The sequence below is a fragment of the Haliotis asinina genome, chromosome 9 (genome assembly GCF_037392515.1).
Source record: "Haliotis asinina isolate JCU_RB_2024 chromosome 9, JCU_Hal_asi_v2, whole genome shotgun sequence".
In the NCBI taxonomy this organism is placed as follows: domain Eukaryota; kingdom Metazoa; phylum Mollusca; class Gastropoda; order Lepetellida; family Haliotidae; genus Haliotis; species Haliotis asinina.
Window position 1 is genome coordinate 34,214,306 of NC_090288.1, and position 19,038 is coordinate 34,233,343.

At 40.5% G+C, this 19,038-nt stretch overlaps 2 protein-coding genes across 4 annotated transcripts in view; both read left to right on the forward strand.

The window, feature by feature from the left end:
- The window catches only part of LOC137295562 (serine/arginine-rich splicing factor 4-like), a 53,936-nt gene extending 38,957 nt beyond the window's left edge, over positions 1 to 14,979 (forward strand). The window contains exon 2 of the mRNA XM_067826960.1: positions 13,667 to 14,979. The gene's annotated coding sequence lies outside the window, so the exon portion shown is untranslated. The remainder of the gene's footprint in view (positions 1 to 13,666) is intronic.
- LOC137295561 (uncharacterized) overlaps positions 1 to 14,979 on the forward strand; it is a 38,063-nt gene extending 23,084 nt beyond the window's left edge. For all 3 annotated transcript variants that reach the window (XM_067826956.1, XM_067826958.1, XM_067826959.1), the window contains 8 exons: positions 99 to 216; positions 837 to 855; positions 1,173 to 1,627; positions 2,955 to 2,973; positions 3,935 to 4,017; positions 5,221 to 5,357; positions 6,207 to 6,327; positions 9,937 to 14,979. In XM_067826956.1, coding sequence (XP_067683057.1) covers positions 99 to 216; positions 837 to 855; positions 1,173 to 1,627; positions 2,955 to 2,973; positions 3,935 to 4,017; positions 5,221 to 5,357; positions 6,207 to 6,327; positions 9,937 to 13,659 — 4,675 coding nt within the window. In that variant the 3' untranslated portion in view covers positions 13,660 to 14,979. The remainder of the gene's footprint in view (positions 1 to 98; positions 217 to 836; positions 856 to 1,172; positions 1,628 to 2,954; positions 2,974 to 3,934; positions 4,018 to 5,220; positions 5,358 to 6,206; positions 6,328 to 9,936) is intronic.
- Positions 14,980 to 19,038: the final 4,059 nt, after the last annotated feature.

The following is a 19,038-nucleotide window of genomic DNA, read 5'->3' on the forward strand; positions in this document are numbered from 1 at the left end:
TCATTGTACAAGTTACTTGGCTAAGTATTTCCAACCTCAGGAAGACGAAGGAAGCCTTTGTGCTCAGTTTTGTTGCATTCATCTATCTTACATTTCAGTCGGCGGACTGCCTTTATAGCCTATGTGAAGGAAGATGACGCTGCACGCTGTGTTTATGATGAACATTTTCTGAAGAATACGAAATTGAATGTCCGTAGGTCATACTTCACTAAATGGGTAAGTAAATGTAATCTAAGTTTACTGGTGAACATGTGTAGAATTATGTCCCCTGACTACCCGGATCTGATTTTCAACTTAATTGTGTAGAGTTATATCCCCTGAATTCCAGGATCTGCTTGTCACCTCAATTGTGAAGAGTTATGTCCCCTGACTACCAGGATCTGATTATTACCTCAGTTGTGTAGAGTTATGTCATCTGACTGTCTGGATCTAATCAGTCAGTCGTTTAGACCTTACTGTTTACTTACCGTGTTAGTTTTCACTTTATTTTCATTACTACACAGATTACTGTCTTTTTTGATTAATTATCACCATATGTCTTGAGTTTTTTGTCAAGTGGCAAGACAAATGTACCACGTATTACCATAGATAAGCCAAATTTTGTGGACCAAAAAGAAAGGAGTCTGAAGAAGGGGATCGTCACTTTTGTCAAAATTCTAATGCTTCGCATCACTGAACAAGAGAAGACAATTTTGTCAGTAAAGACGTCAAATTAAACATCACTAAACAAAATTATTTTCCTTTCCATTTTCAACATAGGTATTTCAAAATGTACAGCTTGAAATATTAAGGACAAATTTATATCCATGTTTATGTCTTATGTCTCTTTATTTCAGGGTGGAGAAGACAGAGAAGGTATGAGAATAATATCTGGGATTCTTTTCATATTCTTATCTCAGGGTACTTGGGTCCAGACAAAGATGTGTTATTTCCTGTAATGTATCACTGTAATATGACAGTTATACAGCTGCGACCATGGTGTAATGTATTGTTGAGTTTTGGTAGTTACATTACTGTAATGTGGCAGTTACACAACTGTGACACAGCTTTGATGTTGCTGTTTTACAGCTGTCCTGTTGCATCATTGCTGTTTGCCATGTCAAACTAAACTCACTCATTCGCTGTATATATTTTCCACACAGATACGATCATGCTTCTTGATTTATAAACAGATTCGGATCAGCAAAACTCTGATGCTCAGGCTGCAAAACCTGCCAGACCTGCCAACCCTTATGGACAAGCCAGTCATGCCAGTCTTCCAGAAGGTGCCAGTTCTCCCAGGCACGACCGACCTGCTAGTCTTCCCAGACAGGACAGACCTACTAGTCCTCCCAGACAGGACAGACATGCCAATCCAACAAGACAGGACAACCGTGCCAGTCATTCAAGGCAGGACAGGTGTGCCAATCCTCCTAGACAGGATGAATGTGCTAGTCCTCCCAGACAGGAAAGACATGCCAATCCTCCAAGACAGGACAAACGTGCCAGTGCTCCCAGACAAGACAGACCTAGTTGTCCTCCCACACAGGGCAGGCATGCTGGACCTCTCAGACATGCTAGACCTGCCAGTCCTCCTAGACATGCTGTTCCCGCCAGAGATGTCAGTCTCGCTAGATCCGCCCATCCTGTAAGTAACTCAGTCTTTTCCCTCACCAATTCTAGGTCTGTGATTCTACATGTCTTGTTTATTACATATTCATTGTGAACAGTAGACAAAAGGAAGGTCACATTCCAACTCACAAGAGAAAGTGTATATTTGTTATTGAGTGATTGGATAGCCTATAGGTTCAAGTGTTTGCTTATGACACCAGACGTGGGTTCAGTTCCCTACATTGACAATCCTCTGTACAGGATTGTATAGTAGATTTTCTTTTGATATAATGATGAAAGTGAACATTATTTTGTTGTAAAGGATCTGATAATTCTAGTTAATTCTAGTGGTTCAAGTTAAGTTCAACATAACCAAAGATGCTTCAGCATCTTGTGCAGACATATCCCTTGACTATCCAGGATCATATATGTCAACTGTGTTGTAAAGAATTATGCCCCCTTACTACCAGGACCAGATTGTCAACTGAGTTGTGTATAGTTACAGTCCGTTTAGGTTCCAATGAGAATGATGAATACACCTTCACAATCAACTGTTTAACATCAGCTGAGTATTGCATGCTAGCAGTCAAACCTGGCTGTGCTTAGCTGTACCTGAATTGTGCTATTCCACCAGCTGTTTATATGATAGTTTCTTAAGCAACTTTTTCCATGAGCGATTATGAAACAGCGGATATCAGATCCTGTTCAGTACAGAGGTTTCAGGACTATGTGTCTCATTTACATTTTTAGCAGTTGTCTTTATTTCAAGTTATTTAATCATTTATCATTCTCACTTGAACCAAAATGCCCCCTATCAACAGGCACTTGTGTAGAGTTATGTCCCCTGTGTACCAGGATCTGATTGTCAATGCAGTTCTGTAGGATTCAGTCCCTGTCTACCAGGATCTGATCGTAAATGCAGTTATGAAGAGTTATGTCCCCAGTCTACTAGGATCCGATTTTCAAGTCAGTTGTTTAGAGTTATTTCCCATGAAAACCAGGATCTGATTGTCATTGTAGTTGTGTAGATTAATTTCCCATCTAGCAGGATCTGATTGTTGACTAACTTTATTGGTTTCACCATAGTTACCAAACATGCAGAATTTGTGAGACCTGCCTTTCCAGTCAGTCACCTAATCTTTTCTTTCCCCTTTTCCTTGTATATGTCAAGTAAACAAAAGAAAGTTTATGTTTAGTAACAAATAACACTGATGTATGTCACACCCATATGACAATTTAAATTAGCATAAAACATATTGAGGCAGCTGTTTATGTAAACATGATTACTTTACATCTTATAATTCTCTGTTCAATAAATAATGCAAATGTTTGTTAACAGCCATGATGTGTCTGATTTTTTGCAGGGGATGGACCTATTGAAAGGTAAGAGAAGAGTTTTGTGTTCTTTTCATGTTGATATCTCTGGGTATTTGGGGGTCAGGCAAAAATCTAATGGAAATCATTCTTTGTTACTCAGTGCTTGAAGAACATCCCATTTCAGCAGAACCTGTCATGAACTTTGTCTGGCCAGTGAAATGACCATGATTTTACGTCTGTTCAATTGATTTTAGCCACTCAAAAAGAAGCTTTCTGAACATTGTAGAACAGCACATGTAATTCCCATAAGCTATGGAAAGTCTGCCATTCTACATGCTTATCTGACTGGTCATTTGAAAGGTCATTTAGATGTGATATAGAGGGAGAGTTCCTCTAATACTTTTTTTAGCAATAGTGAGAAGTAACATCTGATTTTTGTTAAATTGTGACAGAAAAAGTCTAAAGTTGTGAAGTCTGGTATTTGTTTCCCCTTTGGTCAGCCAGCTGTGGATCATTGCTGGTGTTTTCAATCACTGGTGCCTTAGTTATCTAAAGCGCTGCTATTCTCCGGGCAGAGTTGGCTCCCTTGGGCACCAATAGCTTTGTAGCATTATTGCCAGAAATCTATTTTTCTCATTTTGGCAGCAGAAATCATTAAAAAACGATCTTTGGAATTTTTAGCAGAAGTCTTTTTCACTGTCAGCTAAACTCAAGATTGGCAAATGAATTAGATCACTGACTTGTGTTCGGGTGACCAGATGTCTGACTCTGAGAGTGCAGGTTTGAATCCCACTTGGGGCTCAGTTATACAGTTGTGACATTGCTGTAATATGGCAGTTATACACCTGTGACATTGCTGTGATATGGCAGTTATCCAGCTGTGACATTGGTGTAATGTATTGCTGTAGTGCTGCTGTCATATAGAAGTGATGTTGCTTTATGGTTGCTGTTTAAGATATCATTACTGTATTGTTGTCACAGATTTAAAGATACACAGATTCATTCATGCTTCTTGCTTTGTGCACAGCTTACGAATCACCAAAATTGAATGCTCCAGTTCAGCCTGTAGAATTTGCAAGACCCACCATTCCTGACAGACCTGCCTATCCCGTGAGTTACTTAGTCTTTCCTTACCAATTTCCTTTCTTGTATATTCATACTTACTGTCAACGGTGGACAGAAGGTGAGTTCAGTAACATTATTTCCAACAGACAAGGGAAGTTCATATTTCGAAGAAGTGCGGTGGGTAGCTAATGACCTAGGTTTGATTCCCATGCTTACTGCAGTGGAAGACTTTATAACCAGCATGCATTGGGACCAACAAAAAATGCTGGTATAGCTAGCATGCTACTTTAGTGAACTGCTAACTTTTCAACCTGAAAGTTAGGTTATGTGTGCCATAAAATACAACAGAACACATGTCGATACGTGTCATATTCTTTATTCATCAATAAAGATAACATTTAAAAATACAACACAAGTGTACATGTATATAGTTTATGACTTTAAAAAGTCAGTAACCGTAGTTTGCTGTTTCTTTGATATCATCTCAAGAGTGATGTTCCCAGTGACTCTCTGCAAGGTTTTATCTTTTCACCAGTCATGCTAATGCATAAAGGAACAACTAAGCTTTCTTTTGAGACTTAAATGCCTTTAGCTGCTTTTCATTTCTTAATACACCTTATGCTAATCTTCAAGGACATCTTGAGTCAGCAGGTGACTGACAAATTGGGAGATGCTAATTAATTTCATTTGCCAAGTGACTCGTGCCGCTTACCAATTTACCTCACTCACTTAATCACCGAACTTAACTGCAATCCACTGTGTTGTTAATACACATTCAGCCAATCAGCAGGAGAAACAGTATAGTGGATGTAGGTTTTGTGAGCGTTAACCACTGTACAGACAGTCAGTTGGGCAGGCTTTATATTGTGCCGAAGTATAGAGTAGGCTGAAGCCGGGTTAGAGGGCATGCAAATGATCATAAATTAACTAGTTTCTGCCAAGACTGAATTCTAGTGCCGATATTGAGAGTATGTCAGGGTTTTTTTTAGGGCGTCTGGTGTCCTTTGAGATGATATTGCTGGAATATTGCTAAAAGTAGTGTTAAACCATAGACACATATGTCCTTGATGAACACAATGTGATAGTTGTCTTATCCTAAACTTTTCCTTGTGAACAACCTTCTGACACTATATGTGCTCACATGTTTAAAGATCTGGTAAAGTGGTAAATAAATCCATATGACCTCAATTTGACACACATGGATATTAAACATGTAATAATATCCATCAATTACTCTTTCACATCTAGGTTGATGCTGAGCCTCCCAATCGGAAGCTGAAAATATCGGGGCTGGCAGTGCACACACCTGGATACAAGCTGATGTGCTACTTCTCCAGATGGGGAAGAGTCGAGGACTTTGACGTGGTGAAGGATGTGAAATTAAGGTTAGTTTTGTCACATGCTCCTGCTAGTATCTGTTGGGTTTAGATCCCAGATTTGTATGCACTGTGATCTTTGATCTGTTATCAGTTTGCCATTGTTTAATCTCTAAAGTGAGGTGAGATGAAATAGGGTTAAACATCGCACTTAAGTCCTCCTTGGGGTACATACATAGCATTAAAATGTCCATTTTAAAATACCTACGACAGTTGTAACAATATTACAAAACAAAAAATCTTGTTTTTGTCTTGTGAGACCACCCCTACAGGGCCCCTAACTGGGCCCCCCACAGCCAAGAGCAGGTAACTCTTGCTGTCTACCTTTGAAATGGACGTATAAATATTTCTTTTCTCATCTGACAATGTGCATGCATGTTTTTGTGTGGCTCTTTTTACCAGCCCAGATTTAAGCTGGTTTTAGAGTGCTAGCTCACTGAGATACCATGCAGTTTAACCTGTGAAGGTCCCGGCGTAGAATAGGCCTTCAGCAACCCATGCTTGCCATGAAAGGTGACTATGCTTGTCGTAAGAGACGACTAACGGGATCAGGTGGTCACAGGTCACATGTCATCGGTTCCCATTTGCGCAGATCAGTGCTAATGTTGTTGGTCACTGGATTGTCTGGTCCAGACTTGATTATTTACAGACCACCACCATATAGTTGGAATATTGCTGAATGTGGCATAAAACTAAACTCACTCACTCGCCCATGCAGTTAAGCATGAATAGGTACCCAAACATGATATTGTTGCACATGGCCAAATTAATCCAATTCTAGGTTTCTGACTGTATGCAAAAAGTGTTGATCATTTTCATAATATCAATGTACTATGTGCATTCATTCTTTTTCTTCAGACCAACTGGTTGTGCATTTGTGATATTTGAAAATCAGTGTGATGCAGAGAAAGCAGTATCAGACAAACCACATGTTATTGAGGAGGAGGAGGTCGAAGTCACCTTTGCCAAACCTGATGAGGTAAGGAACATACTGGGTATGTGATATGATGAAGGTTGTCCCATACACCAAGCCTCTTGAGATTTGCCTGTTTTGAGGGTATGTGATCTGGTTGGTGAATGTTGTGCCCTACAACAATTCTTTAAGGTAAGGAACTTATGGAAATATGTGTTCAGGTAAACATTGTCTCAACACCAAGCCTCTTGAGATCAGACACTTTTGAGTGTATGTGTTCTTGTTGGTGACTGTTCTCTTCTACAGCAAGTCTTTTAAGGTAAGGAACACATGGAGATATGTAGTCTGGCAAACACCGTTAGACTCCAAACCTCCTGGCTGGATATTTGATGCAGGGACCACAGTCCTCTACACCAAGATACCCATCGGGATATGTGATTGAGGTACCACAGCAAGATTTTTGTCAGGATATCTGACAGTTATTACAGTCCTCTACACCAAGACTTATGTCAGGATATGTGATGCAGGTGCTACAGTTCTCTACACCAAGGCTTCTGTCAGGATATGTGATGCAGGTACTACAGTTCTCACCCCCAAGCCTCCTGTCAGGATTTGTAATGCAGGTACCACAGTCCTTTACCCTGGGCCCTTATCAGCTTATGAAATGCAGGTACCACTGTAAGAGAAAAATAGATATATCATCACTTTTGGGCCTTAGATAAGACAGAGGCTCCAATCTGGTGCCATTTTTTTCATAAAAGACAGTTTGTTTCTTGGGAAGACATCACACTTGTCCCAAGACTGAAGAGAGATTCACCATCTCTAAGAGAGAGGGAGGCAGTATCATAGAGAGAAAACACTGTTGTCTTGTGAGAGAAGGGTGTACCAACTCAGAGAGACATCACACTATTTTTGTTGTGAGATGAGGAGGAGGTATTATCACAGAGAGACATCACACTGCTGTGCTGTGAGAGAAGAAAGAGGCAGCATCTCAGAGAGACATCACACTGTCTTGTGAGATGAGGAGGTATTATCACAGAGAGACATCACACTGCTGTGCTATGAGAGAAGAAAGAGGCAGCATCTCAGAGAGACATCACACTGTTTTGTGAGATGAGGAGGAGATATTATCACAGAGAGACATCACACTGCTGTGCTGTGAGAGAAGAAAGAGGCAGCATCTCAGAGAGACATCACACTGTTTTGTGAGATGAGGAGGAGATATTATCATAGAGAGACATCACACTGTTGTGTTGAGAGAGGAGGTAGCATTTTAGAGAAACATTACCCTGTTGTGTTGTGGCAGAGGAAGGAGGTAGGATCTTAGAGAGGCACCACACTGTTGTGTTATGAGGGACGAAGGAGGTAGCATCTCAGAGAGACATCACACTGTTGTGTTGTGAGAGAAGAAGGAGGTAGCATCTCAGAGAGACATCACATGCTAGTGGTGTGAGAGGAGGAGGTAGCATTTTAGACTTAGAGAGACATCACACTGTTGTGTTATGTCAGAGAAAGTAGGTAGCATCTCAGAGAGACATCACACCACCATGTTGTGAAAGTAGATAGAGAGACATCAAATGCTAGTGGTGTGATAGAAGGAGGTAGCATTTTAGAGAGACATCACACTGTTGTGTTATGAGGGAAGAAGGAGGTAGCATCTCAGAGAGACATCACACTGTGTGTTGTGAGGGAAGAAAGAGGTAGCATCTCAGAGAGACATCACACAGTAGTGTTATGACAGAAGAAGGAGGTAGCATCTCAGAGAGACATCACACTGTTATGTTATGAGGGAAGAAGGAGGTAGCATCTCAGAGAAACATCACACTGTGTGTTGTGAGGGAAGAAGGAGGTGTCATCTTAAGGAGACATTGTATTGGATATGTGAGAGAAGAGTGAAAGACAACATCTTTGAAAGGTGTAACACTGTTTTGTTGTGAGAGATGAGGGGGACAATAAGTTATAGAGATGTCATTTCTGGTTCCATGTTTTTATCAGAGAGAATTTGTTTCTTGGGAAGACATCACACTTGTCCCAAGACTGAAGAGAGATTCAGCATCTTGAAGAGAGAGGGAGGCAGTATCATAGAGAGACATCACACATTGCTGTGCTGTGAGAGAAGAGGGAGGAAGCAACCCAGAGAAACATGACACTGTTGTGTTGTGAGAGAAGGAGGTAGCATCTCAGAGAGACATCACACTATTGTGTTATGAGAGTAGATAGAGGCAGCATATCAAAGAAACATCACACTGTTGTGTTATGAGAGTAGATAGAGGCAGCATATCAAAGAAACATCACACTGTTGTGTTATGAGAGTAGATAGAGGCAGCATATCAAAGAAACATCACGCTGTTGTGTTATGAGAGTAGATAGAGGCAGCATATCAAAGAAACATCACGCTATTGCGTTGAGAGAGAAGGAGGTAGCGTCTCATGCTTTTCATGAACTGTGCGCGGAATCTGTTTTGCCTGAACAAAATGTTATTGAGTGTTCAATTTTGCAAAGAAGGGCAGAACATGGATATAATGGACAGTCTTATTCAGCTGTGTGTCATTCTCATTGTTCCTTTAAGGCTGTAAATGGTTATGATTGTGATTGACGTGATGTGACAATTTTAGACGATAAAATGCAATTTTCTTGTGTTCGTGGTAATTTCTGCAGTGAGATTAACTGAACAGGTCACGTTTTGGGGTATTATTTCCACCCAATGAATGTGAAATATTGAGCTATGCCCACCTAAGAGGACTATTCGTATTGTTACGGAATGTAATGAAACCCCAGTAACACTTTCCCAGTATACCTTTCTGCTTTCCCATGTCACCCACTGGAATTTTTAAGTGATATTCATTCACATTTAAGATTGCCCACCCTTCTTGGCCTAAGGCAAGAAGTAGGGAACTAATATGTGTGCAGAGCTGCAGTCATGTCCATTTTTTGTTCCCTTGCCAGGCCTAGGGTAACTGAAATTATACTGCCATGAGCATGCATGAGTGAATGGACATGAACTAAATAGCACTTATTTCAATTTTGTCTTTGTTGTTTAGATGCTAATCTTTCTTGATTGGCTACAGACCTTATGGGCATGTCAAGTCCCGTAAATTAAACAATAATTGGGCAGTCAGCTGATTTTATATCAGACAATACAGGGATTTCAATTTTCAGCTGATCAACAAATTTCTGACAAGTATAATTCAAAATCACCCTAACACCCTTTCGATGACACAAAATTATGTTTTCCACTGAAAATAGATTTTGCTGTTGCTGTCAAAGCACCATTATATGTACTCCTCCTGAAGTTAGTGTCGTCTGATTGTTTTTGTCTGCTTTGATTAAAGTAGATTTTGATTAAACAGTCATAAATACAGTTTGTGCTTGTCAAATTTACTTCTTTGGATTGACAATGTATTTCCTTTTGTTTCATAAAGTGTGCATCAAACCCTAATGCACAGATATATTTAAGCATCTGCTTTGCAGTTTCATACAGTTGATCATTGGTTTTTCAATGCCTAAGGCATTGTCTCAAAAACTATACATAGTCAGTCTGTAAATGTTTCTGTTCATATTTGGAAGATTTTTCTTCCCACTTTTAAATGAATCTACATAGTGTGGCCAATTTCATAAAAACAGAACTTCAATGAGCAAACTGTAGCTTTATACACTTCACATTTATTGCTTCAGAACCTGCCATCTGAAACCTTTTCATCTTGGAGGGAACCAAGACCCCATGAAACTGTCCAACAACAAAGATTGCCTGAATCTATCATATCACCGGATCAAGGGTATAATCCACCAGAAGTTAGAGAGCCACGACGGTTGGTTAAAGATGCACAGCCACGAAGGGTGCCTGAAGATGCACAGCCACGAAGGTTGCTTGAAGATGAACAGCCACGAAGGTTGCTTGAAGATGCACAGGCGCGAAGGTTGCCTGAAAATGCAAAACCACGAGGGTTGCATGAAGATGCACAGTCACGAAGAATGCGCGAAGATGCTCAGCCACGAAGGCTGCTTGAAGAATCCCAGCCACAAAGATTACCTGAAGTTAATCAGCCAAGAAGGCAGTCCACTCCTGAGCCTTTGATACCAGACTTGAAACAAGTAGGCAGTTATCCAGACATGTCATTAGTAACTGAATATGAGTGCAATGTTTCTGGGTGTTCATTTAAAGGTAAATCGGAGCAGTTTGAATGTCACTGGACAAAGATTCATGAAGCAAAGGTTCTTTATCTCATCTGTTCATTCTGTACGATGGGATGTGTAGATGCAGATGAACTTCGAGAACACCTGGACTTTTTTCATGGTATTGAGGACAGGACTGAATTATCAAGTTTTGTACGTGTTGCTAGACAACAGGAGAGAGACAACATCCACTTTATCATGCCTGGCAGTGTGACCAGGGAAACCTGCATGAAAGTGGCAGAGCCTCAACAAAAGAAAGATGCTAAAGATGTCTACAATTCCCCAGAAGGCACATTTAATGGCACTGTTGAAGAGTTTGGCAACCACTGGAATAAAAGTCATCTAGCAGGATTCAATTACCTGAGATGCCCAAAATGCCCCAAAACATTCATGAAGAAAGACTTTCTTCTTCTTCATATCAAGAATCAGCATCAAAACACAGAGATTAGAACTGAAGATGGCGTTGAGGAGAACTCTGAAGGGTCTCAAAACTTAAATTTTGGAAGTAAACGGCTTGAAAGGGCTTATGATGAATTTGAAAGGCCAGCATTACAAATACCCAAGACAGACATACCAACAATTTCAGATATTAGTTCAAGAAGTGCTGGAAACAGGTCTATGCAGACAATGCCTGGAGCTTCATTAAGTGCACCATTGCAGAGTAGCCATAATGTGCAGAGGCCAGTTCAGTTGCCAATATTGCCATCCCAGCAGCCTACTCTGCCTGTTCCACCACTTCTAGCATCCCAGGTGCCCACACAACAAGCAGTGCCTTTGCATGGGCAAGTAACACCATTCTACCCCTCCACAGCATCTATTCCCAAACCTGCACCACCTGCTCTTTCACCTCAACCTCACCCTGCAAGTGCTCAGCCACCAGAGTTTGTAGAAGAACAACCACCTGTTACTTCTCAATCAGTAGAAATGCCAGGTGAAGATCCTAGTAGCATCCATGAACCTGATGCTCAGGATTTAGTTGATTTTGACATGGACAATGTAAAAACTCAGGAAAAGGAAAACATACAGGAAAAGATCCTTGAATCCCAAAGTGAACCAGAGATTGTAATTGAAAAGAAAGCGAGTGAATTGAAAAGATCAGTCCAGCCTGGGTCAGTTCTTGCTCTGAGGCCAGACTGGACAAAGACATTGAAAGTTGCTCAACCCCAAAATTCATCTCTTGACAAAAACACTTCTAAGAATAAAAGCAGCTTTACAACCAAGGTGAAATTTATTCCAAAATTTGATCGAACACATCCAGACTCTATCCGAAAATTCCTACATTGGAGTCACATAATGATGGAAAGGTTAGAGGATGCTAATCTTAAAATAAGAAGGAGGCTAAAAGCAGATAAAGGAGAAGGTGATGTAGCAGATGGTGATGATGATGAAGACCCTGAGGAAATGTTGCAGTTATCTTCAGATGAAGAAACAGGTGGTAGAAAAAGTACTGTAGTTAAAGGAACCTTGAGTCAAGCACAAAAGGATATGAAAGCTAGGGCACAAACTGTTGCGCAGAAAGTAGTTGCAGACTATAGAAGTACGAACAGATACACAAAAGGCACTGCTGTGTCAGTCATATCAAATAAAGGACATGCTGGAAAAGGAGTGGGTAAACAAAGGATGCTTGACAGAAAAGTTTTAGGTCAGTTGTTTCACAAGTCCACTAACATGATAAGATCTCAGTCTAAGAGGGCCAATGTGGGTGCTGACTTAGTCCAGCAAGGTATTACATGGGTCAAACAACACATTAGAAGAATGCTTGAACAAAATAAGATGATAAAGAGTGAAACTGATGAAGAAAGTAAAAAGGCAAGCTTTTCAGCAAAATCAGATGATCGTTCCTTTCAGCAGAGGACAGACAAAGGTGAACGGTCAAAGAAAGGGAGGAGAGGTAACAGTGATCGATCTCGGAAGGATCATCAGCAGAGGACAGAGAACCGTGGCCAAGCAAATGAAGACCTTCAGCGAAGGACAGGTAATGGTGACAGGTCAAGGAAGGAATGTCAGCAGAGGACAGGTAACTATGATCACTCAAGAGATAAATATCAGCACAGGAGAGAGAAGCGTGGTCAGTCAAGTGAAGACCTTCAGCTCTGGACAGATAACAGTAGTCGTTCAAGAAAAGAATTTCCGGACCTGAAAATGGTAAAAGAGGAACCTGTGGAAGTGTACATGGATGAATATGTGAATGAAGATGAAGAGTATGCTTTGGCCTATGTGGATGAAGATGGGGTTCATGTGATGGATGATGGTTTTGTGATGGGTGAAGGAGGTCATGTTGAAAGGGAGGTGAGAATGGATGAAGAACCTGATGACGTGTATCATGGAATGGACCAGGGGTCAAGGGGGGATAGCATAAGGAGCAATCAGGATGTAAGAGGTTATCGAGGAGAAGCAAGAAGTGGCCTCAGGAATATGGATGATCCAAACATGCAGATGCATGATGCTGAAGAGGATGAATATTTTGATCTAGGAAAAGGAAGCTTTGTTGAAGAAAATGAAGGGTTTATACACAATGAGAGGGTAGTTGAGGTGGTGAACTATGATGAACATGAAGGAACTTTTGACACAGCCTGGTCTGAAAGTGCTGAACAGGATAGCAGGATATTGCCAGGACAAGAGAGTAACTCTGGCCGAACAGGTCAAAGATCAGACAGAGATAGAAGACTCTCAAATCAACGTGACAGCTTTAAGACAGGTAAATCGGTGACAAGAGGAAGTCAGGAACGAGGATCAAGAGCTCATAGTAAAAGTTCCAGTGCAGATAAACCTGTGAGAGAGCGTGGTGATAAAAGAAACAGAGGTCGGGAGATTCAAAAACACACTGAGCATTTAAGAAAAGGTGATTCAGTGACAGGAAATCGAAAGGATATTGTTCATGATGGTGCCACAAAGTCTCAAAAGATGCATAGCAAACACGTTGATGACAGAGATTACCAAAGAAGCTCAAGAAACCGATCCCGAGAAGACAAGGCTAGCAGCTCCAAGACCAAGAGTCAGTACTTGAAGAAAGAAGGTGCTGACACAAAGAGCAAGGACCAGATGAGCAGTGGTAACAAGAATGAAAGGAAAGGTGGTGATAAAACTGAGGGAAATGAGGGGAATACGTTTGACTGGGAACTAGATGACATCAATGAGGGAGATCTCAGTGGAGATGGTAGTCTCTGTGAGTTTGACATGGATGACATTGACATGAGTGACTTTGTTGTAATGGATGAAGTGTGATTTGAAGGTTTGCTGATCATCATTGTGAAGTTATATGTTTTCACAAGAAGCAGATGTCTTTTGCCATTGCCCAGAAAGGCCAATATCAGCAAGGGCAATTGCAGTGGAGATGGTACCCTCTGTGAGTTTGACATGTTCTCTTTGGTGTCATTGATGCTGCGTGGATTGGAAACATTGTTGATAATCATCATGAAGAAACATACGTGTATCAGAAGTAATGCCTTTCTACATTACCCAGCAGCAAGAATGGCAGCTGGGATTGCTTAGTTTGACATTAACTTTCAAGTCATGGTTGCAGTGTCAGTTGGCAACTTTGTGGATAATCATTATGAAGAAACTACCCTGCAGAAGGCCCTTCAAGGGGTATATTGTAAGTGAATATGTAACATATTATGGATGTATTTACACAGTAGGCAGTACAGATCCATGACATTGAGACATTCTGTTCTATGTCAGTTTTATATGAAGCTGGTTTCCGAGTGGGGGATATGAAAGTACTGGAACCGCTCCTTAGAGCTATTGCATAGCTTAGTCACTAAAGTGCCCACTCTTCATGTTCGATGCTTTGGTCAATATTTGTTTTTTTCAAATTATGATGATCATGGTGTTTTCCTCTATCAACATTTCTGTGTACTTTCATCACTCTGCCCACTGATCTGAAGTGCTGAACAAATGCATCTGCCGTGTTTTTGTTTCAAGTCTGTGGACCTCCATAATTATTGTCCTTGATTTACCATTGCTATATCTGCAGGAATCTGATATGCTGTGGTTTGTCTAAAATTCTTTTCGAACTCCAGAACACACTCTTCCTTCTGTTGCGTCTTTTAGTGAAGATTCTGGTTGCTAACACAAGTGGGTGTATTCAAATATGGGCAACATGGATTGCCTTGTTAAATGTGAATTTATCTCCCTTAGAACAATGTCGAAATTCATTCGTCAAACAGCTGGAAAACACATGTTACATTGCAAGTATTCCACCATTCGTTTTCTTGTACATGCTGCTTTCAACACATTAAAGGAATAGTTCTGCATTTTTGTGTTGTCATGTTTATTTACGAGTGATTCTGTCTCAGTAATCTCCTCAAATTTCCTGGATAACCAATATGCTGAATGAGATGAGAATTTTTTGTGTATATATCTGTTGAGAAAACTAAAAATGATGTGTTCATTCTTCCTCTTTATGGTGACCTTTTTACATAAAAGTTCACATTGAAGTCTTTTATATGTGAATTCCATGACTTAATTGTTAAAATGGTGGCCAGATTCTTGATTAATGTTATATATTCTTACACACCCAAATAAAATATTTCCAAATTCAAACTATTAAAATTGTTGTCATTTTCATCTGTGAAACATCTAATTTTGATAAATAAAAGGGTTTTTTATCCTTGAGCAGATCATGTCTATTGATATTTTCTGCCTGTGAGGTATTTTAATGCCATATGTTCAGGCATTCACCCTGATCGGTGTATACATACCTGGAATCATTTCTCTGGTACAACAAGCGGGTACATATGTTCAGGCAGATCTTTGAGGACTCGACTTGGTGGCATGTTTGAAGATTGATCAGTTTCAGTTATACAGATTAAAAGTCTGGAAATCCCTCAGTGGGGTGACTTAGAAACTATAAGTCCATATTTGGGATTCAAACTTCTAGGATTGGCACAGGAATAAGGCACTCCACTGCACATAGTCTGCAGTTTGTTTCTGTGCCCTGTGGTGTGAATAGAGTAGCAATGCGGTGGCCGAGATTTTCGAAGCTCTCTTTGTGCTAGGATAGTTGTAAGTACCATTCATTAATATTAACTTATGACTATATTAGCGCTAAGAGAGCTTTGAAAATCTGGGCCCAGGAGTTAGAATGACTATCACATTCTGTCTTCATCTTAGTGTCCATGAATCATGATCATATCTTCTGAACGTGCAGGACGAACGAGCAGATACATGTGTCATAAACATGGGCTGTGTAGACATGCACACTATAATAAACACATGTATGTGTTCTAATCATGCTGTAAGCATACATGCAATGTAAATAGATGTGTGCAGCAAAACACACAGGCACTGTAAACATGCAAGCACTGTGAACAGATACATGTGTTCCAAACGTGCACACACTGTAAACATGCAAGCACTGTGAACAGATACATGTGTTCCAAACATGCAAGCACTGTGAACAGATACATGTGTTCCAAACATGCACACACTGTAAACATGCAAGCACTGTGAACAGATACATGTGTTCCAAACATGCACACACTGTAAACATGCAAGCACTGTGAACAGATACATGTGTTCCAAACATGCACACACTGTAAACAGATACATGAGTTCTAAACATCCAGTTGCTCTAAACATTCATCATAAAAAAGGCACTTAAAATGGTAATGTTGTATACACAGGCACTGTAAACAGATACATGTATTTTAAACATGCAGGTGCGTGTGTATTATGAATGCACACTTTAAATAGACCCCCATTCTTGTCCTGAAAGTGTATTAAATGGCCATTGAAACTTTAGTGAAAATGAATTGTGCATCGCCTTTTCTCAAAAAGCTGTAACTGCCTCTGCAATGTAAACTGATTACTGGTATTGTAAACAGATTCTTGAGCTGTAAAAACGGGTGCCGACCCCCACCAGCACCATGTTCTGTTGAAACCCCCGAACACAAAAGAGTAGTACATGTGTAAGACAGACTTCCTTTGCAATCTTGTATCACCTGGACGCTGGCAGTTGTGAATCAGTGCCGAAGGCCATGGTGCACATTATATCGGTCGTCTGACCTTGATGTTTTTCTCGGTCTTCCAGAGCGAGGTCTGTTCTGTAACTCGAGCAGTGGCTTGGATCCTGTCCCTCTGTCTGTGAATGACTGAGGGAGACACCTGAGGACGTGAGCATCACACTATATGGATTCATCATCCTGTATCCATGCAATAACCCTGTTTCTGTCGTTGCGCTGTGGCATGATGAAGACGGTGCGTGGCTTCAATACTGTCTGAAGCTTGTTTTAAGGCATCCTTGCTACAAACTGCATGGGAAGACTGTCATCCGCATGCAATAAGCTGTTGCGTTTAGGCGTTTAAATCAAACATGGTGCTGGGGTGTTTCAGCACCCATGGTTTTCGCTGTCTAGGGCAATGTTTCGTTTCACCCAAACTCAATGCATATTGAATGCGTTGGTTTACTGCATATTTCCATATGACCTTTAAGGATTCCTTAAGTACATAAAAAAATACATTTACCTCCCCACATTTAAATTCATACATGACTATCAAATTTTAGGCTATGCCCATCCTTTTTGTTTGTAGTGTATATGGCTCCATTACTACAAACTTACGTATGAAGCAGTCATGTAGGTCTGCTGCAGACACATGGTTTGTATATAGACATATCAGGGACCCTGCAAACTACTGATGAAAATATGATCACCGACCCACGACTACGGGAAACCATAAAGATAGAACACCATACTTGTGCATTTTGACTTTATGTTGTGATCGAGTTCAGTGATGAAAAGGATTTGATTCTGACCCAGACAAGCCATTGATTAACATCTTGAGTATTTGCGTAACTGGGGTACGGTGACATGGTAGTTCAGTCACGATGTTTCTGCTCAAGCACAGCGTCATCTTGTGCAGTAAATAAGGTCCCAGTACACAGGCATGACGTTCTATAAATCTTACTCTGAACATCTCTGTTCAAATTTCTGCATTGGTTACCATTACCGGTGTATCACTCCATGCAAAGGACGTGTGGCACACGTGTACGTGTGATCGCATTCCTCGACCTCAGCATTCAAGTGTCGAGTTCTGATGACGACAGAATCAAAACCGATTAATATTTGACATGAACCAACTTCCACTTATTAGCTATAATCTTTCAAAGATTTCATTTGGGACTTACTTAGGAGATTGGAAATAAGTGGACCCAACGGTCATGCTGTAAGTAATTCGAAAAATAGATGTAACATAATAACAGGGATGAGGGATTTAGTAATACAGATTCTGGTGCTCTAGGGGATCGAGTGTCATCCGGGATTAAAGTCAGCCACTGCAGCGTCCACGAAAAGCTATCTTAAGCCTATGTTTGAGAATGGGAGTTAAAATCGTTCAAGCGCAAAGATCGCTTTGCTGTGCAAGTGAGCCCAGCAGTTGTGTTTGTTGTTAAACGATATATTCCAATCACATGATCCCGAGTCTAATTTTGATCCAGAAATCGATTCTGGACCAGACAATCCACTGATTAACACCATGAGCATTTGGTGTACGGTGACATCCAACAGTGTTAGTCAGATCTTACGAAAAACCATAGGATCTTCCCGATGGCTAGAATGGTACTTATCATGTTATTTGGGGATACTGTCGACGAAAGTGGTCTTTATACTCGAAATGATGTTTACTGGTACTGTCAATGACTTCGTGTGTTTAAAGACTTCAGTCATGCTGACGACGGAGACCACACAGAAGGATCTTATTGTCCACAGTGAAGGACGCCATGTTGACAGTACATGGATGATCACTCGTGAAATGTAACTCTACTTTTCTTTTAACCATGAAGAAGAAAACTGACTAAAAACTAAATTGAAGAAAGAATCGTAGCAATTAATGTACCTCACTCTCCATGAGTGCTGCTGCTGCTGCTGTTTTCCCGGATCAGGGATTGATATTTTGGGCAAGCAGAGACAGGTCATTTCTTGAAACAGGTTGTCATTAAGCCAAATATTGGTAAAGTAATTGTTGAATCACCAAATGATGTTGTTTTAATTACACGATGTAATATATGATGTATATAATATCATGTATGTATCCACATATGATAATGTAATATGAAAACATGCAAACAGCCACCAATGACCAGCCATCGAAGAAACACCTCATATAACCAGCATATGCTACGTGAGACTTGAGACATTAACTTGAATACCGTCTCGGTGATGACGTCGTGAAATGAAAGACGCTCATCATAGATATTTACAGTCCATCTTTGTTACACGGTATATCAGGAAAGTATGGAATTTGAAACCTAAGATCTGCAAAGTAAGAACCACAACTGTAAGGAACAAATTCCATTTCAAACAACTTATCTTTGCTAATCGTGTGCTACAGGGCCTGTTTCTGTTCTGTACAGCACGTTGTATCGTTTTCCTATTGAAGTCAGCGTGTTCTGTTGTTGAGTAAGGAGATTCGGCGGAGATACGAATGTCAGCCAAGAGATAATAACAACACGTTTTACCTTTTCGTTGAAGGTGAACTACATTACCTGTTTATCCATTGAGTGTCATGGGATGATGCCTCATACAGACGTGCTTCTACACCTCGCAGAATATCATACAAGAAACAAAGCCTAGCATTCCAATCAATCTCCCCTGTGTCCTCGAT